This window comes from Siphateles boraxobius, unplaced genomic scaffold (genome assembly GCF_051911475.1).
Source record: "Siphateles boraxobius isolate OS27281-9 unplaced genomic scaffold, OSU_SipBor_1 25, whole genome shotgun sequence".
Lineage (NCBI taxonomy): Eukaryota > Metazoa > Chordata > Actinopteri > Cypriniformes > Leuciscidae > Siphateles > Siphateles boraxobius.
Genome location: NW_027508866.1, coordinates 33,570,928 through 33,592,447, shown reverse-complemented (window position 1 = coordinate 33,592,447; position 21,520 = coordinate 33,570,928). Strand labels below are relative to the sequence as shown.

General features: G+C 36.5%; 2 protein-coding genes across 5 annotated transcripts in view; both read right to left on the bottom strand.

The window, feature by feature from the left end:
- Positions 1-365: 365 nt before the first annotated feature.
- Positions 366-13,457, bottom strand: rilpl1 (Rab interacting lysosomal protein-like 1). 4 transcript variants are annotated; one of them, XM_077243664.1, is made up of 9 exons: positions 12,937-13,455; positions 11,201-11,351; positions 8,034-8,152; positions 7,617-7,862; positions 5,446-5,616; positions 4,043-4,197; positions 3,707-3,811; positions 2,645-2,732; positions 423-1,340 (listed from the first exon to the last, which is right to left on the bottom strand). In XM_077243664.1, the coding sequence occupies exons 1-9, from the start codon at positions 13,222-13,224 to the stop codon at positions 1,335-1,337; spliced, it is 1,329 nt and encodes a 442-aa protein (XP_077099779.1). In that variant the 5' UTR covers positions 13,225-13,455; the 3' UTR covers positions 423-1,334. The 4 variants fall into 4 exon arrangements, with proteins under 4 accessions (XP_077099781.1, XP_077099780.1, XP_077099779.1 ...); XM_077243666.1 differs by lacking the exon at positions 5,446-5,616 and having other exon boundaries at positions 366-1,340; positions 12,937-13,457; XM_077243663.1 differs by lacking the exon at positions 2,645-2,732.
- Positions 13,458-14,025: 568 nt separating this feature from the next.
- Positions 14,026-21,520, bottom strand: part of hip1ra (huntingtin interacting protein 1 related a) — a 15,376-nt gene continuing 7,881 nt past the window's right edge. The window contains exons 17-34 of the mRNA XM_077243698.1: positions 20,950-21,051; positions 20,626-20,820; positions 20,356-20,466; positions 19,447-19,641; positions 18,969-19,119; positions 18,796-18,882; positions 18,617-18,724; positions 17,583-17,719; positions 17,381-17,491; positions 17,238-17,296; positions 17,118-17,148; positions 16,493-16,555; positions 16,308-16,408; positions 16,118-16,223; positions 15,908-16,031; positions 15,732-15,793; positions 14,516-14,845; positions 14,026-14,398 (exon numbers count right to left, since the gene is read on the bottom strand). Of these exons, the coding sequence (XP_077099813.1) occupies positions 14,390-14,398; positions 14,516-14,845; positions 15,732-15,793; positions 15,908-16,031; positions 16,118-16,223; positions 16,308-16,408; positions 16,493-16,555; positions 17,118-17,148; positions 17,238-17,296; positions 17,381-17,491; positions 17,583-17,719; positions 18,617-18,724; positions 18,796-18,882; positions 18,969-19,119; positions 19,447-19,641; positions 20,356-20,466; positions 20,626-20,820; positions 20,950-21,051 (2,082 nt within the window). The 3' untranslated portion in view covers positions 14,026-14,389. The remainder of the gene's footprint in view (positions 14,399-14,515; positions 14,846-15,731; positions 15,794-15,907; positions 16,032-16,117; positions 16,224-16,307; positions 16,409-16,492; positions 16,556-17,117; positions 17,149-17,237; positions 17,297-17,380; positions 17,492-17,582; positions 17,720-18,616; positions 18,725-18,795; positions 18,883-18,968; positions 19,120-19,446; positions 19,642-20,355; positions 20,467-20,625; positions 20,821-20,949; positions 21,052-21,520) is intronic.

Genomic DNA, 21,520 nt, shown 5'->3' with positions numbered 1-21,520 from the left:
ATTTAAAAGTGACAGTAAAAACATTTATAATATTAAAAAAGATTCTATTTCAAATAAATGCTGTTCTTTTGAACTTTCTATTCATCAAAGAATCCTGAAGAAAATGTAAATTTTCAACATTGATAATAATGAATGTTTCTTTAGCAGTAAATCATCATATTAGAATGATTTCTGAAGGATCATGTGACACTGAAGACTGGAGTAATGATGATGAAAATTCAGCTTTGATCACAGGAATAAATTACATTTTTAAAATATATTAAAAATGTAAATAGAAAATAGTTATTTTAAATTAAAATAATATTTCAAAATATTACTGCTTTAGTTTACTGTATTTTGGATTAAGTAAATGCAGCCTTGGAGAGCATAAGATACTTTTTTTAATGGGAAAAAATGACCTCTTCCCACAAAACGTAATTCACTTGAGTGAAAATGTTCTGATTTTAATTACAAAATAATAATAATACGTTTTGCCCCATAGACTTTCATTTTTAAGTGCATTACTGTAAATATAACCTCTGTTACAAACTGAAGGACGAGTCAAAATTATTTTCCATGATAATCTACAGCATGCCATGGAGGATGTCAGTAGAAATTAAGTTTTGAACGTCAGATATTCCTTTAAATTCTCAACATTTCAGTGTGCCAAACGAATTAGGCTTCTGTGCAATTTCAAAAAAAGTTTTAAATATGATTCATCATATAATGCCACCATCTTTTTCAGACGATCTCTGGCTTGAGCATAGCTACTGAAAATCTTTTTAAAAAAAATATTATTTTTTCTTCAGCCACATGCATATTCATGGTTACTTGCCATTGTGTCTCGTTCATAATTCAATTTGAATTAAAAATAGATATGCATCTTATCTACTTAAGGCATCTTCTTTTTTAAACATCATCAGAAAACTGTCTGAAATCTTCAATTCTTCCACTTACAGTAACTTATCATGTGCAATAGCAATAAAATGTCTAACTATCTAACAAAATAGGCACATAAAACCCCCTAACAGTATTTTTGGATGAAGGTAAGGGCCACAATCTATCAGTAACTCTAAACAGCCCCGTCCCCCATGTTCCCTTTGTGAGCTCTTGTCTCGTCAGCTTGCAGACGTTGTGCAGTGAAAGTTGACCATGAAAGGGAGTGTAAACGTGGCGTACGGTCACATGGTGCAGGTTAACGGTTAGTGGAGCTTTGTGTTGGTTACATGTGTTGCAATGCCTCCTGGGCCTGTTCTGTGTACACGTCGTCATCTTTCACTGCCCACGAGCCCAAGCCGTCTCCCATCTGCGGCATCCTCCTCTGCGAACCTCGGGTTTTGTCCCGGGAAAAGAAACTAAACCTGTGAATGCAAGACAGGACATCAGCATCATTTGTTGTCAATGCCATGCAAGATTGTGTCCATAAACTATGAATCAAAAACTAGATTGATTCATGTACATTTGGGTGTTGTTGGGCTATTTATTATATGTTATTGTGAAACTCGAGAACTGTTCAAGTTGATTTTTTTATTGATGATAATGCACAGCTAATTTATGGTTATATTGCACAAAGTAATATCATATTTCACACCAGAATTTAAAACAAAAAGTAAAAAAGGAGTTTGATATTTCCTCCCCCCCATTATTTTTATGATTATTTGCTAGATTTTCATTACCATAATGCAAACAAGTCTAGATTATGCTTTTCTAAAATAAAAGCATCTTGAATAAAAAAATGAAATCAGCATTCATAAAATTATTATTATATTAAATGAATAATAATTAAATTAAACAGCGTACTTAGTCTAAAATGTATATATACATAACATGTATAGGTTTTCATCATTTTGACAAATATTATAAATATAACCTGCACATTTTCTGACAATATATTTTTTGCAATGTTATTTTAGAATACAAAAAATGTAAATATTTGTATATATTTTAAATATTAAAATATTATATATATAATATTTTTAAGTTTATATTTAAATATACAAAATATATGTGTATATAATGGTCTATAATTTGTGTATATAATTTGATTTTGGCACAAAATATGATCTCTTAGGCATCATTATTACCGGTATTCTAATGTAGGAATGCAAAAAAAAAAAAAAACCTATAAATTCTATATATATATATACCCCCACCCCCCCTCATTTACACAAACATAATATCTCGCTAGACATGTTTCACACTACCATAACCGTATCCCTACAGCATTACTAATGTCTTTCCAGATATAAACTAAGTTACACAAAGCATCTCATAAATGCTAAATATTTAGTTCGCTGTGTATTTGTACTCTTGCTCGACATTTCAGCTCATACAGGCAGTGACAATCAAGCGTTCAATCTTCCTACGCATCTATAAAGCACACTTTTAGCTGACACAATCTAGTGACACAATGTTATAATTGGTTACAGCGCAGCACGAGTGTTAGAGGTGTGAGCTGGAGATTCTGACTGGCTGATTCTAACGATCCTCCTGCTGATTGGTCGCACAGATAGCCCCACAATCAGCCAATCAGAATGTGCTCTTTACGATCAGTGGCTCTAATGAGGGGGTGAGATGAGGGCGCCATGCAGCTCCATCACATGCAGGGAGGATAAGGGTGTTAAAACAGCAGAGAACACAAAGGTGAACCACCAAAAGGTCGTACAAGGGAAATAAGTCGTCTGATTGGCTGTAAAGTGGGGTCATCTGCAATCAACCCAGCCGCAACCATCGGCATAATGGCTGTGAAGATCCTGTTACAAAGAGGCACAGATATGGAGAGTTGAGCAAAGAGAAGATACACCCAGAACCAGCTGTAGTGTCCTGTTTCTAAAAGAGTCTTCAGCATTTCAGACGCATATGGCAGCATTAATGATGGTCATGCCTTAAGATGTGTCATAGCATGTCATAAAACTCTGAATGTGTCTGTCAGCCTGCAGTTAAATGAATGTGTAACTGCTTTTTCATGGTCTAGTGTTCATTTAGCTCAAACAGCATGTCATGGGTTCAATTCCCTAAAAAAGCATGAACTGATAAAATGTATACTTTGATCGCAATTCAAGTTGCTTTGTACTGTTGCACAGTTCTATATGTAAAGTTGGATATATATTATATTCAGCTTTATTCACATACATGCAATACGCTCATATAAAGCTATATTTATACTATATAGCAAATCTCAACTGCTTGATTGTTTTTCTTGCTAAATGTAACTATATTATCGCACAGCACTTTATATAAATATGGATATATACATATGTCCAACTTTACCTGCATACATACAGTATATAGACATAGGGTGATATATACTGTACTATATAGCATATATCAGCTTGTATCATCAAAAAACTATATTATCACGCAGCTCTAATCTGTTAATGATCTGTTAAACCAAGGCAGAAGATATTAAGATATTGTAAACATTAACCATGACTTTCTGTAAAGCTGCTTTGAAACAATGTGTAATGTGTGAAAAGTGCTATATAAATAAATATGACATGACTTGAAAATGCATGAACATTTCTAAATCATAACCCGCGACGCACATAGTTCAGCCTAAACAACAGTTGGGCTCTGTTCCTGCGCTAAACCTAAGCAACATTTTTGGGCATCATATGTGCGCTCTCAGCACAAGACCATAATGGTGCTGATTTAGAGGGTTAATTATGTTTGTAATATATGTAAATGCAAGTGTGTGTAGAGGTTTGTCTCTTTTAGTGGTACGCACAGTCGCTTTATCCCCGACTCGGGCTGAAAGTTGGAGCGAGAGCTTGGACGAAGGCTAGGAGAGAGATCTGGCAGCGGCGGCCCTGTTTCCTCCTCCTGTTCTTCACTGTAAATGTGATTAAAAAATAAGTCATACATTATATATATATATATATATATATATATATATACACAGTCATATAATTCATATATACTATCAAAAACTATATATAATATATATTATATGATTTGTAATAATAAGTGATAATTAAGAACATTTCATGAATATATGAAATACATTGTATGAAATTTCTTAAAACATATGACTGACCAAATTGTAAAACTTAAGATTGCTAACCTTCTGTAGTAGGCGATTTCCTCCTGCAACATGAAGACTTTAGCTTTCAGCTCATTGCGCTCATGCAGGACGTCCCGCAGCTCTTGCAGGGTGAATCGCGGGCGGTTCGGGTCTTTTGGATCTAGAGTGGACATGTCATCATCACACAGCGCCTCCTGGTGGATGAGAGGAACACTTACAGTCACATACAGAACCACACGCTGCTGAGGAGAGTTAAACATCTTCATATCAGAGCATCTCAAAAAGACACAGATATCACCTGCTGTTAATGCACAACAAAAAACACCACAAGACATATTCAGTTGTTTCTAAAGACGCATAAAATTGAAATGAGAGTTTACTGGCTTTTAGTTCATATCCGACAACCGATATTTTCCTAAAAGTTAATAAACCTTTACATATGCAAAAAGAAAACTTTGATTCAGCAAAGACACATTAAATTGATCAAAAGTCACAGTAAAGAGATTTATAATGTTACAAAAGATTCTATTTTGAATAAATGCTGTTCTTTTGATCTTTCTAGTCATCAAAGAATCCTGAAAAAGATGCATCACGGTTTCCACAGAAATATGAAGCACCTCAACATTAGTAATAATAGTAAATGTTTCTTGAGCAGCGAATCATCATATTAGAATGATTTCTGAAGGATCATGTGACACTGAATACTGGAGTTATGATGATGAATTCAGCTTTGATCACAGAAATAATTTACATTTTACTATATATTCAAATAGAAAACAGTTATTTAAAATTGTAATATTTCAAATGATCAAATAAATGTAGTATTGGTGAGCAAGAGACTTTCAAAAACATTAAAAATCTTACTGAGCCCCAACATTTGAACAGCAGAGTACATTTTAAACAAAATCATTTGAAACAGATAAAATGGTGAATAGCTGTTGAGCACTTCCTGTTTCAATGGTAAATATGTCAGCAAGAAAACACTGACAAAAAATTGTGTCTTTCACACAACATCCCCTTTGCTTTCATCACACGGCCATTGTAAGTTTATGACAGTTGACTCTGTCTGTAAATGTAAATGAACTACAGTACATGATTGGTGCCTTTTTTTATTTTTACAGTAGACCGCAAGCTCTCTGTTATGATCTACTATGATCTCATGATCTCAATGAGTTAACATTTAATTCAGTCACATGGTTTGCATTCAGCACAAACACTTGCACACATGCAGGCTGCATTTACAGTCAGGCATGCGCCAGCTGACACTCTTCACAATGAGTGTGTATCTGTGTGAAGGACTGAAGCCATTAGTGCACTACTCTGACGGTCTGTTGTATGCTGGTACAGAACCAGCTGCACACACTCGTGCAAACAGTCGCAGATATGGGTCAGGTGTTAGTTTACACTCCATGCTATCCTTAGAGCTGCCGCTGCAGGGTTACCCATAAAAACACAGGCTCTTCATCATCCTTCTCCTCCTCACTGTCCTCTGTCAGGGCTCCCGGGGCCTCTGTGTGGGGGGGGAAGCTGAGGGGACCCTCGTCCATCTCCAGGCCCCCGGCGAGGAGCTCAGAAGCTAAATCCTGACCCCAGGAAGGGGCCGCTTTAGTCGACTGTGGTTACAAACATGTGGATTGCAAATTGCAACCAACATTTTATCTGGAGTGTGTGCTTGGGTGAACAGTTCAAATAAACAACTGAACAAATTGACACAAAATCAGAGTTATAAAAACACAATCCAGCACAACTTTTGACTCAGGAGTTTCATTTCTTCTTTTGAGTTTTTTTTTTGCCAAAACAAAACACACACTACATAATATTACGGGCACAAAAAGATTAAAACAATCAAAATTAATCTCATGACTTTTTAAGATAATACTTCAAAATTGTGCAAATAACTTCTGTGTTCTGTTAAATCTCATCTAAACTTGATTTCTAAGCAAATGTACCATGCAAAATGTCTATTTCCTTTTCGATTTCTGTTCTTTTGAACTTTCTATTCATCAAAGAATCCTGAAAAAATATGTATCACAGATTTCAACATTGATAATAATAATAAAATGTTTCTTTTTTGAGCAGCAAATCCTTTGTGAGTATAATAAGAGACTTAAAAATCTCACCGACCCCAAACGTTTGAACGAACTTGCAATGCAAATGACCTAGTTCTGTTCAAAAATCTCACCTGCATTTGATTTCTAAACAAACGCACCATGCAATCACTTTATCATCATCATTTGCTGATAAACAATCTGTTTAAATGCAAGCATATGTGCGAACTGCATTAAATGAAACATATTCAATGAATCCCAAAAGTTCACAATTTAACCCTGGCAGCCCTAATTAATAATAAATAGTTGCACCTCAAATATACTGTCTACTGATTTATCTTATCCTATTCCTCTGTGACTGTGACTCACTGATGTTTCATTCTGACTCATTGCGGTCACCATGTGAACATTCCAATGCTTTATATCACACTTGCTTCCTTTAAATAGAAATAGAAATGACTGAATACTGCAGTTGAACACTGAAGTGGCTCAATGCATTGGAATCAAGCAAAAATAAAAATTTCATAACCCATTAATCAAAAGACAATCAAAAGAGTATGTGCCCGTTTGCCCCCACACATCAGGATTTCTGATCGTAAGCTTTTAACATGTTGAATATTTACGATTCACAGGTTCGGTCACTCTTAACACACCTCACACCACAAGAAAATGTGATAAGATAATCTGTTGAACCATCAAGATAATCGGGACTTCACTTAGGACCGACGGAAGGGGAGACATCGCCCACAATATCTTGTGGTGTGGCCCCAGCATTAGCAGAAAATTTCATGAGTTGCTAACAGTGTTGGGTAAGTTACTCAAAAAAAGTAATCCTCTACAAATTACTACTTTAAAATTTTAATTTGATTACATTATTGATCACTGCATGTAAAAAGTAATCAGATTACTAATTACTTTACTTTCAAGTTACTTTGAAAACCTATTAAAACTACAAGAATACACTACAAAGTGAAACTCCGTTCTTTCCGTAATTTAATATTGCAGACATCCCAAGTCTCCCGGAAGTTCCGGGAGTCTCCCGCATATTGATAACGGCTCCCTGATGCCCGCAAATTAGTTAAAATCTCCCGGAACCTAGAGCGAACGAGCAAGAGCGCGCATGCGCGACAGAAGAGACTGTGCTCCAACCCGTATAGCGCGCACACTGCGGAGAGGGAGAGAGCGACAGACCTTGCGCGTGTGTGCGTGTCATGAAGCGCGTTCTCCGGTAATTCATTAAAGCGCATGCTCATTAACTGACGAAGCCGGCCAAACGTGATTAGAAATGCATTTTACAAAATATTTTTTTCTTAACAATACATTTGTAACGCAAGTAACTTAATTTTATTGACATCAGTAACTGTAATCAAATTACATACATTTTAAATGTAATGAGTTACATTACTGGGTTATAACGAAAAGTAATTAGAATACAGTAACACGTTATACCCAACGCATTACTTTGCAAGTTACTTTGTAACATCTTATACCCAACTCTGGTTGATAAACAATATGCATGTATAAAAGCAACACAATCGAAGCAACATCAATCCCCATTAATGTACCTTTGCAGGAGAAGGTGGCCCTACAGGCTCCTGTGTCTCAGCGCTGGTCTTGCCCTGCTCTTTCAGTCGCTCCTTAAGACGGGTCACTTCCTGTCGCAGCTTCCCAAGCTCCTGCTGTCTTGCCTGACCGGACGCCTCCAGCTCCACCTTCTGCTGGATCAGGGATTTACCCTGGGCCTCCACCACCGTGATCTTATGCCTCAGGTCGTGGTTGATCTTCATCAGCCGGTTCATCTGCTGCTGGAGCTGGAAGAAATGTAATGCATTAAACATCAACAATATGATGAATCTCCGAGTGAAACTTTGATTACTTATCCAGCAAAAAGACTCAGAGAAAGACTTCGACATCTTTCGGTCTTGTTTTCTAGAGTTAAATCAGTGCTCTAATGGGTTTTGATCAGAAGCATAGTTCCTTACCGCTTCAACGTCCTCGTTTTTGAGCGTCAGCTCACGGTCTTTGGCGCGGATCTCGTCTCGCTGTTTATCTACAACTTCCTTCAGCTTTTTCATCACCTGCCGCTCCCTCTCAGTCATGCCTGGCATCACAAATTAAAAACAGCCTTATTTACTACACAGAGAACTGACATTCATAGAAAGATCCAAATATAATGCATGTTTAATCGATAACATATTGGGCATTTTTGATCGGCACACTAGTTGGAGGAAGTTTCAGGATTAGGTTCTTGTTTTGCATGGACCAGGTCACTGGAAAGACACAAGAAGTCTGACGGACACTGTAAGCAAATAACTTCGTGTCTGAGTGCCCATGTTGCTGCTCTTAAAATAGATCTGTGTCCGTGCAGAGCATCTGACACGCAACCACTGACACGCTTCACATTTGTCATGACCTAGAAATATAATGTGCTGCCAGCCTTCAATGAATATTCAGAGTTAAATACAACTTAAAGGTCCAATGTGTAATATTCCTGAGGATCTATTGACAGAAATGCAATATAAGATCCATAACTATGTTTTCAGTGGTGTATAAAGACCTTGCATAATGAACCGTTATGTTTTTATTACCTTAGAATGAGACATTAATATCTCCGTAACCGCGGGCACCCCCTTCTATGGAGGTCGACATATTGTATCGTCATGTTTCTACCGTAGCCCACAGCGAATAAACAGCGCTACAGAGCACGTTTCCTCACTACCTTGAAAAAGAAGTTTTCAGTGGTGTATAAAGACCTTACTTAATGAACCGTTATATTTGTATTACCTTAGAATGAGCAGTTTCTGTCTACACACACCGCGGATCCCCTTACATTGAAATGCGCTGACATGTTTCTACAGTAGCCCTAAATGGACAAACGCGTTTCGTTACTATGTTGCTCTTCGTGCAAGCAAGCAAGTTTAGTTCAGCGAATAAAACACTGACACAATGATGAACAAGTAACAATAATATTCACAATAACATATAGTTTTACTGAATAATTAAGTAAACATAATTTCTTAATTTATCCTTGTAAAGAAACCTCATTGCTGAACTGGCTACTCTCTGCAGTCTCAGACGATGACATTTTCCTGTCGGCCACCGATTTGTTTTCGCTACAGCAGGAATATTGGGCTACTGTCACTTTAAGAGCTAATGCACAGATCCATTGACACTGTACACATGCGTTTTCTTTCTCAACTGTTTACGTTCACTCAAGCCATAATAACTGAACATGTTTACTAGGATACTTGCCGAGACAGGCTTTTTTGACATCATTTTGTGTGAATATGTCCGTTCAAGGACAAGAAGACGTGAAAACAGAGTTAATTTCAGTATTTGCGCGCTGTTTGAGACGTGGCTTTCTGGATGTCTGCTTTAATGACAAAAGTTCAAATTCAAGTGAGCAAGTTACAAATATTGCTATCGGCCAAAAAAATATTAGGGATGCAATGATAGGATTTTTTGGGACGTTATTATTATATACGTTAATATACATTAATATATTTATATTAACATTTATTCATTTCTGATAGGCAGACACTTATCAATATATATATATATATCATATATATATATATATATATATAAACTTTAATATTAATATATTAATTTATATTATGTAATTATTATTACATTTACACAGGTGCTGTCCATATGCATTAAGCTGTAAATGACCCAGAATATTATTTTGAGGAGCCTATGATTCAAGTAATTTCTGCTTTGCATTTTTAAATCACCGTTGAGCGCGGCGCTGGAATGTTTGTGTAAACAGCTGCGCTCTGCGTTTGACACTGAATCAGAGAGAGAGAGACTGTTCTGACGGCAGTGGATCGGGCACGTGAGTGTGTCAGAGGCACTGTGGAGTCTCTGTGCTGCTCGTGCAGTAATTGCACTGCCTCATCTTCTGTCACATGGAGAAGGGACGCTTTGTGCAGCGTTTGTGTCAGTTCCTAAATGGCTGAAAGAACGTGTGAGAATTCCAATGGGCATGATCACATGGGTTTGCTTTGTATCCGGTACAGGCATGCTGGGAAAACAGCATCAGGCTATGTTCCAAATGGAATACTTGCTGACTACATAGTGCATTTTTTGCGTTTTTAATACAATTTTGTGTAACATTTTGTTTTGGATGCCTTATCAAATAAGTCAAATACTATGGAAGCTTGTTTCCGCCACAGAATGAATAAATAATATTAATAATTGCGACTTTTTATCTCACGATTCTGACTTTTTTTCTCACAATTGCGAGTTTACATCTCGCAATTCTGACTTTATTTCTTACAATTGCGAGATATAAAGTCAGAATTGCGTGATATAAAGTCGCAATTGCGTGTTATAAAGTCAGAATTGTGAGATATAAAGTCGCAATTGCGTGTTATAAAGTCAGAATTGCGAGAGAGAAAACTAAGAATTCTGACTTTTTTTCTCGCAATTCTGACTTTATAACACATAATTGCGAGTTTATATCTCGCAATTCTGACATATTTTCTCAGAATTGTAAGATATAAACTCGCAATTGCGAGTTACAAAGTCCAATTCTATGGGGGGAAAAAGACTGACTTTTTTCCTCTCAGAATAGTTTATATCTCACAATTCTGACTTTATAACTCACAATTGCGACTTTATATCACGCAATTCTGACTTTATAACACGCAATTGCGACTTTATAACTCACAATTCTGACTTTATAATTCGCAATTGCGACTTCATATCACGCAATTCTGACTTTATAACTCGCAATTCTGACTTTATAACACGCAATTGCGACTTTATATCACGCAATTCTGACTTTATATCTCACAATTCTGACTTTATAACACGCAATTGCGACTTTATATCACGCAATTCTGACTTTATATCTCACAATTCTGACTTTATATATCACAATTCTGACTTTATAACACGCAATTGCGACTTTATATCTCGCAATTCTGAGAAATAAAGTCAGAATTGTGAGATAAAAAGTCGCAATTACCTTTTTTATTTTTCATTCTGTGGCGGAAACAAGCTTCCATAAAATACGGTTTTATTTCATCACATTGGAAATGGAAGATCAAGTGGAGCGCAGTGCATTGTGGGATATAGAGTTTCACACCGTTTGAGACTGACACAATGCTTTCTTTTTATGAACACTGAGCTTTAAGACTACCTTCCTGTTTCTGTATGTCCTCTTCCGTCATCGGATACTCTTTGAGGGACAGGTTGTTGAGGAGTGTTTTGTTTTCCTCCTGCAGCTGGGAGATCTGGGACAACAGATCCTGGGCTTCTCCTCTCCACACATCCTCCACCAACTCCAGCTCCTGTTCACACACACACACACACACACACACACACACACTTTTCAGAAGTGGCTCATAAAATATACATGAGTGTATATTTAACAACTGACCTTCACTTGAAACAATAAGCAAAAAACACACAAAGCAGGAGGAGCATAATAACATATTCACAGAAGGACAAAAGCTGTATTCAGGGCTGGGCGATATGGCCAAAAAATAATATCTCGACTTAATGGCAATATATAGTATACACTTGGTATTTTCTAGATTTCTCTATTTAGAAAAAAAAAAATCTGTATTTATTTAAAAACAAAAAACAAAACAAAAAACAGTTATTTCATAATCCTGCCCAGTGTTGTCCTACAAACAGTGTTCATATCGAAGGCTATGAAAACAAATATAGTGAATGTAAACATGTAGGCTATGCTATATATTATGTGCAAAAATAGGTTTAATTTCACATTACGTTCTAAACATTAAAATCTAAAAACTTTTTAGTTTAGCTTTTTTGAGCACAATTTAAATTTACTAAAATAAAAATAAAAATGAATGAAAACAATAGCACAGACTAATTATATTAGGTTATTTGGTTACCTCATTATAATTGAAAATTTACAGTAACTGCTATCGTAAAATACGTAGATTCAAATTCTACATATGGCACATTAATTGTCTAACAACAAATATTTTAGGAACATTTAGCTATTTTAGTCAGAATTATTGGGCTCTTTTTCAGATGTCCTCATACCAAACTACTGTATATCGATATAAACAGTACTGCCCGTTATATATCAAACAAACTCGATATACCACCCAATCCTAATATGCTCATATGCAGATATTAATGTAAAACAAAATTATCTTTATATTATGTGAGAATCTTATGTGCTGCACTTGCCATAATACCATGGACATGGTATTCTTTAAAGCACCATAAAGTGCCATGTAAATAAATCTGATATGTGCTCACTGTCCCAGTGGACACGATGTTACGTGATGGTGATGGACTGTGGTTCAGTTCCATCATTTCCTGTCCAGAGAAGGAACTTAGAATTTCCCATGTGCTTTGTTCTGAAACATCACTTCTGAAACAACTTCATAATGTGATGTGACGTGTAGTAGAAGTAGTAGGAAATACAGTATATATGTAATGTTATTAATGATTAATGAATAGTAATTACATATCATAAATTAATATGAATTATATATAAATATAAACATTTAATATATATATATATATATATATATATATATATATATATATATATATGATAATAATAATAATTTACAATCTATATATTAAATTACATATATTTATTAGTGTAATATTAATTACATATAAAATATTGATATTAATTAAATACAATAAATATAAACATTAATATATTTATAACTGTATATATAAAATATACATCTTAAATTTTATATATATATATATATGTATATATATATCCGTGTGTGTAGTAAGATCGCATCTAATAAAAGTTTTTGTTTATTTAATATATGTGCTTGTATAGTAGTATATATATATATATATATATATATATATATATATATATATATATATATATATATATATATATATTCCTCGAGCCTATAAAAGCACCTTTTTATGTTTCTTCTCCTTCTCCAGTCTGTCCATCCGCTCCAGTCGGAGTCGGTCCAGCTCCAGGCGCAGCTCCTCGGTCTCTGGGCTGATGCTGTTCCGGCTCACCAGAACCTCCAGGATCTCCAGCACCCGGACCACTTTGGGCATGAGGCGGGACAGAGCCTCACATCCGTACTGATCGATAATGCGCTCGAACTCCTGACCCACCACTGCGGCGATATCGTACACGTCCATCACGGTCAGATCCGCCACGTTCTTCTCCAGCGCCGAACCGAAATCCTCCATGACCGTCTCTGTACGTCCCTGAAGTTCGTTTCCTTCTAAACTTTCTCAGTCCCTTTCAGCTGCTGAACAGATCTTTAAAGCCCTCTAAAACCTCGCTAACGACAACTCGTCAAGAATAAAAGCCATTTTGGGGTATTTTAGGCCGAATTGGACCGAGATACGAGCTGTCCCATTGCGGTTCGGGTTCCCTGCCCTTATTTATTCCTGATCCTGAGCGGCGCTTCCTCTACTGCGCATGCGCACAGCTGAGGCCGCTGTGAATGTGAAATCACTGTCAAGCGCCACACTAACCTACCATATTATTGTTCGTGGGTAGTTTGTTATAACTTTGTTATACAAAAGTATTAACGGGTAGTTGACATAACATATCAAGCAGTGACAGTGTGACACGAACGCAAAAAATATTGTCAACATTTTATAATTGTATATATGACGTATAATTATTTTTTATAAACTCATATTAAATTAGAATATTAAATGAAATTTGTATTCACAGTTTCAATGTAACATGTTTTAAATTGCTTGTTCCAACAGTAAAAAAAAAAATGAACCATGTTTTTAATATAGTTTAACATGTAGTAACCATGTTTTTTGCCAGATTGATTACCATTTTCATAACCACAGTTTTCCTACAAATACCATGGTTAAACTATGGTTAGTTTAGTAACACCGTGGTTAATTTGTAGTTACCATGGTTTAACTATATTAACCATGTTTTGTTTTGTTTTTTGTCTGTTTTTTTGTACAGAAACCATGGTTAATTATCGTACTGGTATTAAAAACAACAAACACAAACATAACTTTCACAACATAATTAATTATTTTTTAATTTACTTAAGTTTGCATTTACAACTTTAAGTACATTTACTTAAAAAAAACTAAAATGTGTAAAAAGATCCCAAATATAGTACCAGCCATTGATGGCGCTGATAAACAAAATAGCCTGGAAAACAGATAAAAAACAATTACCTGATAAAAAGGCTTCAGTATAGTAACTCACTAAATGATTATATAAATTATAATATAAATTAAAAGGCATTATCTTTAATTCAGACCATACGGTATTGTCAAACCATGCAGGAGGATACAGAGACTCTAATGATGCGCTTCAGAATAATGTACATTATTATTAGATGGTTTCTTCTTTATACATCCAGGTCACCTTTCACCTAAACTGTAGGAAATAAAAGAAGAAAAGCGACTTAATGTCTGAATGTCGTTATAATGGCAATCTTGACACTGGAAACACTGGTAAAGTGGTCCAAAGCAAACAGTGTCTGTTAAAACTTACTGGATTCTTGAGGATGCTGCCTGATTTATGAAAGATTGAGGTTCGTTTAGAGCTGGTTTTGGCTGGTTCGGGTGTGGGGAGATCCGGTCTGGGCGGGTCCAGTCTCAGTGGTTCGAATCTGGGTGGATCCAGTGTGAACACGTCCAGACTGGGCAGTTCCATTGTAGGCGGGTCAGGAAAAACAGTAGGCAGTGAACTGTCAAAACTATTGACTGCGTTCTCCGGAGGCGAGTCCATTGGGATCCCTCCAATCTCGTAGTGCTTTTTCCTGAGGCCTCCCAGCCGTACGCGCTCGTTCGCCAGCTGCTTCTCCAACTCTAACACTTTCACCTAGAAACAAACAGGAGTTTATGTTTATGCATGAAATGGTATTTGCAAATCATTTTACTTGCAAAATGACTTGATTTAATCCTCTAGGATTTAATTAGATGGTCTAAACAACATTTTTGTTTCAGAATTGATTCTGTGTTAAATGTGAGTTTGCAGCAGGGTCGGAAATGAATGTGCGCTCTTGCGAATTCTCTCATCATAATTTACAAAGTGCCGACACAATGTGAGTAAGAGATTAATTTCGCTTCAGTGATTGTAATGGGAGTTTTTGTGAGAGAGCATAACTCACGGTACAATGAAGACACGGACCGCTTCAGTAATGGGGAACTTTATTTGCTTGCTTAAATTGCTTTCTGTATATAATTTATTCCATTTTGTTTTTCATTCAACTAAAATAGCGAATCTAATTTTTAAAAAGCAATAACTAACTAATTATTTTTTATCGACAATAATGATTTTACAGTCCTAACCTGTAATGAGTTCCTGTTTTTTTTGTTTTAAAATTTATATACTTTGTCGGCTATTGTTATTATGCAATTGTTATGTAAATACATGTATGCAAACTTTGAGCAGCATTAAACAGTCTGTGTAAATACACATAAATGACATGTCTGTTCCATCTTGGCAATGTAAAGATGTCTTTTGTTGGTGTTGATAACATTAATGTTATTGATATTCTGATAATTAGAATTATAATTATGATAAATAGATAAATAGATAAAAATGATAAATAGAACGAGGGCCCTTACAAGGGTAAAAAAGGCCTATGTAAATCAATTCAAGTGGGCAAATATTGGCCCTTAAAGGAAAAGTTACTTTCTGACAGTGGTTTGATTTGGCGCTCTACTCCTAAAACACTAACATTTTTTCAGTTTGGTAAACTAACCTGGGAATCCATTTCTTCTGTTTTGAGCTTTATAAGAGACATGCCAGAAAAGTCCATGGAGTCTGTGGGGGAAAAAAAACTTAAATGTGCTTTCTGGTGTTATTGTGGCGGGTACAAACTTCGCTACGTGCGTAGAGTATGTTTTATGCTTTTGCATGTGTGTCCATGACACTCACTTTTGTCCTCAATCTGCATTTGTCCTGACTTGGTAGATGTCACCACAACAGCGGCCATGTCGTTTACGTGGCGGGACGCCTGCTGTAAAGTATGGAGCTTCTTGTTGCCTCGATCCGCCTTTACCTGTTAAATGAAGGATTGATGTGTCAGAATAAACTGATTCTCATGGAGAAACATTTATACATTTATATCTCTCTCATGGAATTTACCTTTGAAGCCGCGACAAGCTGTGCCGTACTGGCTGCGATCTCATGAGAGCAGACGATCAGCTCTTCATATTTTCCTCCATCAGTCACGACTTTATCAGCCGATTCACTTTGTGAGAATGTAAATCAGTTATACAGACGTACACTAATAAATCCAGGTTAAACCTTTAAATCTACACTCAAATGTACTCACAGCATCTGGGTTGCACCCCATCCTACAGCCTTTGACGCAGAGATGAGACCCTCAGTCCAACGTGAATTTTTAGCATAAAAGTCTTTATCAGAACCGGCGCCCTAAGACCGAAACAAGACCCTGTGTTTAAGAGTGTGAATGCATATTATTTATGATGTTAAATCACCCATATAACCAAATCTTACCCGGCCACTTTTCACAATGTCTCTCTGCAGGTCAGTGGAGGCCGTCACCAACATGTGTATAGCCTATGGACAAGGTGACAGAAGAGATTAAAAATTACATTTATCTTAATACGCACTACCGTTCAAAAATTTGGGGTTGGTAAGATTTTTTAAATGTTTTTGATTGAAGTTTCTTATGCTCAACAAGGCTGCATTTATTTGATCAAAATACAGTAAAAAGAATAATATTGTGAAATATTATTGCAATTTAAAATAAGTGTTTTTGAATACATTTTAAAATGCAAAGCAGAATTTTCAGCATCATTACTCCAGTCTTTAGTGTCACAAGATCCTTCAGAAATAATTCTAATATGCTGATTTGCTGCTCAAGAAACATTTCTGATTATTATCAATGTTGAAAACAGTTGTGCTGCCTTATATTTGTGTGGAAACCGTACATTTTTGATAATGTTTGATAACTTTGATAATTAGAAAGTTTCAAAGAAAAGCATTTATTTAACATGTATATTTTTGTAACAGTCACTTTTGATCAATTTAATGTGTCCTTGTTGAATAAAAGTCATTTCTTTCAAACGTTTGAACAATAGTGTATTTAACACATTCATCTCAGTAAGTCTAAACATACCTTCATTAGATCCGAACAGGAGCCAATGATGCTGTAATAGAACAAAACACGAAAAACTGAAATAAATAACACATGAACTACAAACTTTATGTTATCTATGAAACTATATCCCAAACAAACCTTTGGTTAACTTCCAGTTTCACTCCAGAAGTATCTCGTCTTGCCTGGCTCAATATTTCCTGTATTACATAAGAAAAACCCATGAAGTCACAGCAAATGATCCTGGAGTTGAATCCAGCATCATTAACACGGTGCTAGCTTACATCCATTCTCAGCACAGCATCTTCAATGGCAGAGGAAGTCGCAGCCATTTCCTTATCCACCATATCTGCCAACTCTTCCTTCCGCACGTCTGCTCCCTTGGGCCGCAGGTCCTGCGAGAGATCGGGAGAGGGGTCACTTATTACTCCACACAAACACTAGCAACATATAAAGTCTGAAGATGCCATCTCTGGCCCACCGCACCTGTCCTTGGTTGAGGATACGCTGGACCACGTAGCGGACGGCAGTGGGGTCTGCTCTCGGGAGCGTGGCCTTCATCTTCAGATCTTTCAGGTACTGGAGACAGTGAGTGGCACAATCCCGGCAGTTATCCGTCAAACCTATGGAGAAATGAACCAAAAACACCTTGTACACGTTTAAGGTGGTAGGTAGATGATTTGCTGCTGATTCAAGGTGGTAAAGCAGCTCTAACTAGCTTGACTAATATGGTCTACCAAGTTGCAGCCAGGTCTAAGTTTGACAGTCCAGTCATCTAGACCAGCTTGGACCATAAATGAGCAGCTTGCCTTGGACCAGCTAAAAACCATGTAAAACCGTCTGGTATTAGCTGGATTTTCTAATGCAAATCAGTGGTAAAACATTGTAAAACAAAACTTTGAATAACCATAAGGCTGTGCTAATTTGTAACTTATTTTTAAATGAGGAGCTTGGACCAGATAAAAACATCTAGTATTAGCTGGATTTTGTTATACAGACCTTTGAATAAATTTAAAGACTATGTTAATTTGCTAATTCATTTTTAGAAATTATAAAATATATGCAGACAAGCTTGGACAATCTAAGGACCATAAATGAGCAGCTTGGACCAGCTAAAACCATGCAAAACTATCTGGTATTTGCTGGGGTTTGTAATCCAAAACTTTGAATGACTTTGAAGACTGTTAATTTGCAGCATGTTTTTAAAGAAATGATCAAATATAACTAGACCAGCTTGCACCATAAATGAGCAGCTTGGACCGGCTAAAACCATACAAAACTATCTGGTATTAGCTGGATTTTTTTCTAATGCAAATCATTGGTACGAATTTTGTAGAACAAAACTTTAAATGACTGAATGAGTGTGCAAATGCAAAAATTTTAAAGAAATTATAAATATTTTGTAGATCATTTTTCGTAGAGAAAGATTAATTTTGAATGTCAAAAGCACTGAATACATAAGAAATGTGCATGTGTGTGTGTGTGTTTTTTTAAGAGTAAGGAATAATTCTGGTTCTCACGGTCTGCTTGGTCCGTAGGTGCTGAGTGGGCAGTACCAGCTCCGTTAACAATAGTGTCAGCGATGAGATGGGAGAACTGGGTCACCGACCTCAACAAACCACTCGCATCTAGAGGAAGAGGAAGAGATTACATCCCACTAACGGCTGAACCTGTAACTTACTGATGAGAACATCCTTACCATTATTATTCCTCAAATAGGCTGCATGACTCTGCTGCATCTTATCAATGGATGCCAACGTCAACTCAGCCCGATTGATCAAATAATCTGCAAGCAGAGATTAGAGATGTGTAGAGTAAAATAACTGTTGAGGATATTGAGAGGAATGAGGAGGAGGATGAGGAAGGACAGACCTGGCGTGCTGATGCAGCGCACATGTAGCGGATCATCCACTTTGGCCACGGCGTCCAGCACGATGCCCTCGGCCTCCACCACGGCACACTGCAACAAACTGAACTGCTCGTCCTGCAGCTTCTGCTGAAACACTCCTGAGTCCTGACTCAACTGCACAGGAAAAACGCAACAATTAAGACCCTCAGAACACACTACAGTACATTCATTAGAGTGTCCCAAATCATCATAATTCAGCATTATATCAGCTATCAGTCAGCCTCCTCTCTAAATACTGGCATAACTAATATTATATTACATTACATTATATTATATTTGCTACTATTAAATATATCATATTTCAGGATTGTATAAGCTATCAGTGTCCCAAATCATAGTACTTTTGTAATTCATAATACTATTTAAGGCAGATTTTCGAGGTATGCTTCCATGCATGCTTTTTGGAGGCATCTTACCCACAATCCCTTGTTTTTTTCTGACCTTAGCCTGCATTTGGTTGTGCAGCGTGGCCATCTCTCTCTGAGATCTGTCTCTCTCCTGCAGCAGTGTGGTCTGGTGGAGTTGGGTGGCCTGACGCAGGTTAGTGATCTCAGCCTCCTGTTCTCTCACTGAACGCAGAAGAACCTCCTTCTCCGCCTGCAGACCCACTAACACACTGCTCAGCTGCTCTCCTGTCTAAAACACACATACGGACGGACGAAAAATTATGTATAGTTTGTGTAGTAAGGTGTAGTGGTGACCCAGTGGTGACAAACTGATTACACCCCTTGGTTCTTAGGCTGTGTTTTTGGGTCGATATTTGGTGCATAATCAAAATTGTGACAAAAAGTTTTTAATATATATCATTTATTTATTCAATCTTTAATCTTGTTCATTTACATTGTATGTACATAATATTTCATAACTAGTATTTCCACTCTCTAAATACTAACATAACTAATATTTATATAACTAGTGTTTATTATGTTATATTACAAATCCTGTATATTAATATTTGCTATTATTAAATTATATTATATCATATTTCATGACTAATATTTTTATTATAATACATTATATAATATTACAAAACCTGTATGTTAATATCTGCTATTATTAAATTCTATGCCTCATATTAATTATATTATATTATATAATACAATATTCTATTAATATTTGCTATTATAAATTTTATTATATATCATATTTCAGTACTATATAAGCTATCAGTCAGCCTACTCTCTAAATGTTGTATCAGCATCAGATGTTGTAAAAATGATATTGGTTAATCACTAATACAAAAGTCTCTGTCTTAGTGAATATGGGTAGTAGACACAACAATTGCACGAAATGAACATCCACACTTGCAAATGTAAGTAACAGAAAGACTAGTGAAGAGGAAGTCCTCACGGTTTCTTTAGTGTTCAGAGCGCTCTGAGCACGCAGCACCTCTGCTCTCTTCTCCTCCAGCTCGCGTCTCAGTTTCTCCATCTCCAGCTGCTGCTCCTGCTCCCGACACAACTGAACACAAGCACACTACTAAAACCTCTCGTTCTTAAGCTGTTCTGTGGCACGGAGTAAAATTGTGATAGCAAAAAAAATGCATGCAAGTTAACATTATTGGGATTAATATGACATTTCTAATTTAGGTTGTTCTACATGACAGGAAGTTGCACAGACTTGTTCCTGCAGTTGGTTGTGCAGTGCCATCATCTCTCTCTGATGTCGGTCTCTCTCCTGCTGTAGGATTGACTGGTGGAGTTGGGCGGCCTGACGCAGACTAGCCATCTCAGCTTCCTGATCTTTCACTGTACGAAGGAGCCTCTCTTTCTCCGCCTGCAGACCCACCAACACACTGCCCAGCTGGTCACCAGTCTACAAACACACACAGAGATCAGAGAAACCGTGCGGTATACACTATACTAGGATGTGTTGATGCATTCAGATACTAATCAAGAGACATGAAAATCTCAAGTCATTTATGTGCATGGATGGAGGTCCTACCTTCTCTTTGCTCTGCAGTGCATTATGGACGTGGGACATTTCAGCCCTTTCGGTTGCAAGCTCATGTTTCAAACGTTCAATTTCTGCTCTCTGTGCCTGCAGCTGAAAATTAAAGTTCAGTCAATGAGAGGCGGATATTTCAGACAGGCCAATAATTAGGCAGATATATCTGCATCAGGTACAACTAAATCTTCCACACACTTGTCGATGGATAATGCCACATTTTCTCTTTTGAAATAATTATGAGCAAATCAAAAGTTTGGGGTTAGCAAATTGTTTTAAGAAATTTATACTTTTATTCAGCAAGGATGTATTAAATTGATCAAATGTGACAGTAAAAATTTCAAATAGATTCTGTTCGTCTGAACTTTCTATTCATCAAAGAGTCCTGAAAAAAACGTGTCATGGTTTCAACCTAAATCTGAAACAGCACAACTGTTTTCAACATTGTTACTAATAATAAATGTGTCTTAATGCAGCAAATCAGCATATTATAATGATTTCTGAAGGATCATGTGACTCTGAAGACTAATGATGCTGAAAATTCATCTTTGATCACAGGAATAAATTA

What these genes read in the sequence shown, in the direction of transcription:
- rilpl1 (XM_077243663.1), bottom strand. Translation starts at nt 13,224, where the DNA reads ATGGAGGATTTCGGTTCGGCGCTGGAGAAGAACGTGGCGGATCTGACC. An exon ending in GGACATACAGAAACAGGAAG is followed by an intron (nt 8,153 to 11,200) that starts GTAGTCTTAAAG and finishes TTGTGATGCCAG; the next exon opens with GCATGACTGAGAGGGAGCGG. An exon ending in AAAACGAGGACGTTGAAGCG is followed by an intron (nt 7,863 to 8,033) that starts GTAAGGAACTAT and finishes CATTTCTTCCAG; the next exon opens with CTCCAGCAGCAGATGAACCG.